At 37.9% G+C, this 6,379-nt stretch overlaps 1 protein-coding gene across 1 annotated transcript in view; it reads left to right on the forward strand.

Annotated features, from left to right (window-relative positions):
- Positions 1 to 4,105: 4,105 nt before the first annotated feature.
- The window catches only part of ITGAV (integrin, alpha V), a gene marked incomplete at both ends in the record, with an annotated part of 31,234 nt that continues 28,960 nt past the window's right edge, over positions 4,106 to 6,379 (forward strand). Inside the window, one exon of the mRNA XM_009587302.1 lies at positions 4,106 to 4,233. Within this exon, the coding sequence (XP_009585597.1) occupies positions 4,106 to 4,233 (128 nt within the window). The remainder of the gene's footprint in view (positions 4,234 to 6,379) is intronic.

The following is a 6,379-nucleotide window of genomic DNA, read 5'->3' on the forward strand; positions in this document are numbered from 1 at the left end:
GGTGCGGCGGCGTCAGAGCCACACCGGGCACGCAAACTTGGCTGCATCTCCTCCCCCTTCTGGGATGGCCCTGGCTGCTGAGACCCTTTTACCGGGAAGCAAAATTTCGTGCAGTCGGTAGGCTCTCTAACGCGGCTTAAACTTTGCACTGCTGGATTTTCTGAATAGCCTTATCAGTCTGCGGTTTATGCAGACAACGGTGATAATAAATACAGTGTAGAAAGATGAAGGTATGGTATTTTGCTTCATTACATCTCGCACTTGAGGTTTTGTCCCGTGAAATCTCAGAAGTTCTGCTGTTCTCTTTTTTTGATTGCTTTTTGCAGAAGTGCCGTGTTTGAGTTGTGCTGCATATGTGGGGGTCACAAAGCTGCTGAGGAGTCTAGAGAAGAAAAAGTTCCACGTAAATGCCCTCCATATCTGCTTCCTGAATATGTTCTCGTTTCATGTTAAACGAAAATTAGGCAATGTGCAGTAGCTGGTTAGCTCCTGTATTTCAGACTTTTGAATAGTCGTGTCACTAACTTCAAAGTCATGGTGTTGCCGTAATGAATTAGTCTGTATTTCACAAGTGTGGGCTACATTAAGATCCAGCTTTTGCCACTTTTTTCCACCCTCCTTTCCCATCCTAAGAAAGGTCTGTAAAGCTGGAAAAGCTGCTGGCTTCCACCATGCTGAGGGGATTTTCTCTATCTCTCTCTCGATCTTTAGCTCATAGAACTTTATAAACAAATTCTACAGCTATTGACCAAGTCTTTTTGCAGTACATCAGCTAGCCTTGTTTGCATTTATTTATTGCCTACCAGTATTAGAAGTTATCCTGTCTTAACTTGCATGTGTTGCAACATCTTTCTGTGCTATCTTAATCCTGTAAGTCTTAGTACTAAAAGAAAAAAGGTTCTATTTGTGTTCCTCCCTTTATTTTTAAGTCAGCATGTGTGGCTGCAGAGTTATCAGGAGACTGGTAAATGCTTGTAGTAAACTTTATTTCTTGCTTTCCAATAAGGAATATGTGACCCACTCTCGTTGAAATCACTATTTGGAACCTTTCCATTATTTTTATAATAACTATTGACCTCAAAGTGCAAAAAAAAAACTTTGAACACTAGTGGTTTTCAGACAGCATGGAAGACTCCGTCATATTTTTAAGGGAATTTTCTCCTCAGTTTTTAAATGTCACTAGAAGTTAGTCTGTATCTGTAAGCTAAAGTCTAGTACTGCACTTCATCATAAATTTAAGCTCATAATTGAAACAAAGTAGCTATGCAACTTTTACAGGAACAGGCTCTAATGGTGTTAAATTTTGAGTTTATGCCTATGGAGACTGATCTTTTTGCCTCCTGAAATAGCCAGAAATACTTGTATGCCACGTCCTTCAGACGTAAGCCTGTGTCTTCCCCATCATTCAAGAAGGATCAACACACACACACCGCAGACTGGAATGCCTGCAGATTCCCTTAAGCTGTTGTAGGGGAAAGAAAGGTAGTGATGAACAGCGAGCTCAGCAATGTCTGCAGTTAAATGTTAGGTAGAAAACTGAGTGAACTGTTTTGCAGCATGATTAGCAAAAGGTGTTTAGTAAAATGAGCCTTGTTATATGGTTTCTGTTGAGTGTCGTGTGTCACTTGGTTTCTACACCTTTGTTGTTGCTTTGGTGAATTTTTAATTTATCACCTGTTCTTTACATGAGTACTAGAGATTAAGTAAATTTAGTCAAGCTAAAGCTATTTGGATTGACTAGCCTTACAACAAAGGAGTGTTATTAGTTCTTGAATGCTCAAGCTGCTGTTTCATAGTCTATTTTGACCTGCTGGATACCAAAATAAAGCATATTTAGAAGTCTAGTATGAAAGACCTATTCCAGGAGTCAGAGTGGTAGTCTTGTATCAGGGTGCTATGTGGTGCCTGACAGAGGGCATAACTATAATACTAAGTGACTGAACATAACTTCATAAAAACTGAAAAAGGTTTCTCATACACGCTATGTTTTAAAAGAATTGCATTTGATAGTCTGTCTTCCAACATGCAAGTATATGGAAATACCAGTTTCTCTTTATTGGCCCATGGCAAAGCCCTGGCAAGTGATTATTCCTCTAAGTACGCCTATGTAAGTTGAACTGCTGAGGATGTCAATACGCTCCCAGTCTTGCCCACAGCATTGTGTTGGGGTAGATGGTTGCATCATGTAGGAGGTAGGCAGTATCAAAGCATGGTGTATTCCCATGGAAGTAACCATTTTCCCTCTATTCCCCCTTTCCCAAAGTGTGTGGACTAGAGAATTCTTTGTATTTAGGTAATTTGTATATTATTATAAAATCTATGACAAAATCTGCTCGTTTGGTCTATGGTGATAAAAATGCCTTTTTTTTTTTTTTTTTTTTGCTTTGGGAAAAGTGGTGACTAAACCTTTGTGGAGTCCCATAACGATTCCTTTATTGGTAATCTTGTTAATAAACTTCATCACAAAGATTATCTTAAGAAAGATTTAAAATATATGATTAGAATGGGAATGATTTCTTTTTTTAAACAAGTATTTAATTTGGGGGGCTTCTCAAAAGCTAGTGATACAAGAGTAAAGTGGGAGGCAAGCTACCACTTGTTTAATAGATTGTAATTATAATAATTAATGTGTTTCTTTGCGTGGCATTATGATGTTTGTTTTTAAGCATTTCTGTTATGCCCAGAGAGAACATTTTAAGTTGATTAAAGCATTTGAAATTCTTGTTCTTGGAATCTAGAGAGTCTGTGAATGGCAACTAGGGGAAACAAATGGATTGCCAGCTAGCCTGGATTTTCTATCAGGGTCCACACCAGGAAATTTTTAAGGTTCTGAAAACTCACACGGGTTGAAAACTAGTAGCTTATGTTGGTCTTCATATGAACTGAGCTTCGACGAGGTGCTACGTGTTTATACCTGGTATTTACATGTTAAGAAATATAAACTTATGTTTGTACTAAAGTGAAGTATGGAAGATGACTGTGAAAACCAGAGCAAGTTTGATAAGTCTGGATCTGCCTACCTGTAAACATTCTCTCCAACCAGTCTTGCAGCTTGTTCAGCTAACCCAATTTCAAAACTAAATAACTATAATGCCTGATATGGGATGATAAGACTTGCTCTTGCAAGCTATATTCTCTCTTAAACAGTCTACATGGAAACAACAGAGCAGATTCTGATGAAAGGAAGCATTTTAGTTTTACGTCTTTGTCTGTACTTCAGACTGACTTCCTCAGGAAAGTGCTGATGAGTCAAGTGTGTCTCAGAGGTGTCGGAGTTCCTGGAAGATGTTAATAACCTTGTTGGAAGATGCTAAGAACCTTGTTTGGTCTGGCTTTTTATTTGGTCTGTTTCTTACTTCGCAACTTCTGAATTTTACCACTTGCACAGGCATAGTCTCATAGCAGTTCCTGCTCAGAGTGCACTTAACATGTTCATATAAGCAGAGATTTATAAAAGCACAACAGATCTTAACAAGAAAATGATTACTGTGTAATGAATTTCAGTAAAAGATTCATTAATGTACAAACCTATGGTTGACAGTCACTTGGGTACTCAGAGATTCTTTTTAAAAGAGTGTTTACTAATACTAGCCTGACTCACCACTTAGTACCTTCTGAGCTCAGAAGAACTACTGTTTTGTTTATATATTGTTTCCATTTTCAACTGACTTCCTTGAATTACTCTTATGTACAAAATTAACCAGAAATTATGCCAGCTGATGACTTTCTTAAATTACAGAAGTACATGATTTCCTGTTCTGCTGCGTATATATGTATTTTTGAAAGGAAAAAAAGAATATAAAAGGTGTTTATCTAATTTTAAATATAACTTTAAGTAGGACAGAGTACTTGAATTTTCTCTTACCTTCTTTTGTCCCTTCTTTTTGGTAAATGTTTGGTTTTTTTACCTGCTTTTACTTGCAGAAAAGACGGACCCAAGACCTAAAACCTAATACGAATTTCTCTGGAACTCAAAGTAGTTCTAGTCAGATTTAGATTTGAATGGACAAGGCTTTTGCTTTATTAACTCTCCAGATGTCATAATATAACAATGTCTGTGCCTTAGGTGTCAAAATCTTTGTTTTATTTCTTCTTTTTACTCCAGGATATTTCTTCTGGTGGGAGCTCCAAAAGCAAACACTACCCAACACAATATTGTAGAAGGAGGCCAGGTGCTCAAATGTAACTGGAATTCAAACAGAAACTGCCAGCCGATTGTATTTGACTCCACAGGTAACATGTAGTTCACTGTGAGGGGAGATGGGGTGTCTCTGCTCTAATCCTAGTGTGAGAGAGCAGAAGGGATTCAGATTCACGTGGGGTTTCTTGATGGTCGATGTGAATGCAGCTGTTCTTGGACTGGCAGCTAGTCAAGGCTTGGTGGTTTTGTTTTTTCCCTTTTCTTTTTTCTCTCCTCTCTTTTAGAATTCTGTTGACCTTGGTATGTGCTGAAAGCCTGAGTGAGCATGCATTATTCTTCTTTTGTTTTAACCTATTTATATTTCTCCTCTGTACTTTCCAGCAATCCTAAAACATTAGCAACCTAATTCCCAATAAACCCCAAGGGGTTTATTGCCTATTGAGAACATGGCATGTGAAGAAAGATACTTTTTAGCATCAGCAAAGGTGGTACAGGCAGAAACACTCAGAAGCTTAATCTGAAACTGGGAGTATAAGCTTCAAACTGTAGAAAAAATTTCATTTTTTTATTTTTTCCCTCAGATGTAGCTTTATAATATTTGTGACATTTATGATAGCAGCACTCGGGGTGCCTCAGGTCAGAGGCTTTACTTACTTGAGAAATGGGTATACTAAAGCTGAGCAGCAACAATGCTGGCATTAAACATTTCACTTGGTCTTCATGCTCTGGTACACATAGTGATTTCCCCAAGCTGTGGCAGGTCACGTGAGAACACACTGCACGTGCTATTCTGCTTTAGCCATTCAGTGTTGAATCCTGTTTTCCACAGCATGTTTCAGGCCAGTGGAAAAACCTTTCCATGTCATGGGAGTGGATTAGCAAGACCCATACGGTAGGGCAAGGGAAACACCTGTGCTTTTAAGGTCTAGTTGGTTATAATTTGTTTTTGCCTCTGCTGGTATTTTGACTTGGAAGTCTAAAGGCTATTAGATTTATGCAGCCTTTGTAAATCATGTACAATACAGTGCAGAAGCTCTTCTTCCAATTCCATTGTCAAGGTTTACCAGAAAATGTTGTTGGTGTTCAGATTTCTGAACTCCCCATATATTTTTCTGAAAACTATTATGTTACCAGTTCTCTTGCAAAAAAGAAAAAAAAAAAGTAGTATATAATGGTACGCACAAAATCCAAGTCATTATCAGTCTCTCTACTTCACTCTACAGGAATGTTTCTGCCAGATTACTTAAGACTTCTAGTAAACTGCAAAGTGTGACATTTTGTCTGCATCACTGTAAGACAGCAAAAAGTGGTTTTTTTTAAATTTTTTTTTTTTTTTTTTACTTTAGGCTTATTGTTTACTAGAACACAAATGTGTATTCTGTTTGTTTGGTGTTTTTTTTAAAGAAAGAATCTAGATGTCCCTAATTAATAATCACCACTAATATAATGGCCAAAAAACTTCTGGTACGGAAAGATGAGCCACGTGGGTAGGTTCTAGATGCATCTTCCAATGGGAATTGCAGTGCATTTATCTGTTTATACTGTGAACATTTGCAATAGGCTTTTCCATATGCCAGGCAGAGTAAATAGATACAGACGCTATGCTGCTTTGCTGTGTGTCTGTGCTTAAGGTATATGCTACTGGGCAAACAAACACTGTTTTGCTTATAATATGTCTTTAAGTAATGGGCATGTTAATCGCTTGAAATGTAACAGTAAAAATAGCAGGTCATAATGGCTTAAGAGGATTTCTTTCAGGCACACTTTAACTCATTCCAGCTTTGTGGCAATGAATTGGGAAATAATGCATTTGTCAATTATTCTCTGGGTGAAAAGGGGCATTGTATTTCAGCATAATAAAATAATAAATGCACTGGGACAAAATAAAATGTCTTTTTCTTTGTGCATAATACAATGGTTGATTCCCTATGTTATAATGATAATGTCTTACTGCCAACACAGTGTAAACCCTGACTCCTGCCTGTCCCTACCTCATAGGGTAACAGGGGTTAGGGAAGAGTTGTGGTTCATTTCTCAGGAAATAGGAAGCAGAAGATTTGACCATTGACTTGTGCTGATGCAAAGGTGCTTTTTGTAGATGACTAAATGCAATCTCTGCAAGAATTTAGGTTCATCCATCACTACTTCAACATTTGTATAATACGATTTGTAACTCCAGAGGTATTGCTTAGCCCTTGCAATACAAGGCAGATTTTTATTCCCTCCTGACCCCCCCCC

This window comes from Fulmarus glacialis, unplaced genomic scaffold (assembly GCF_000690835.1).
Source record: "Fulmarus glacialis isolate BGI_N327 unplaced genomic scaffold, ASM69083v1 scaffold47041, whole genome shotgun sequence".
Lineage (NCBI taxonomy): Eukaryota > Metazoa > Chordata > Aves > Procellariiformes > Procellariidae > Fulmarus > Fulmarus glacialis.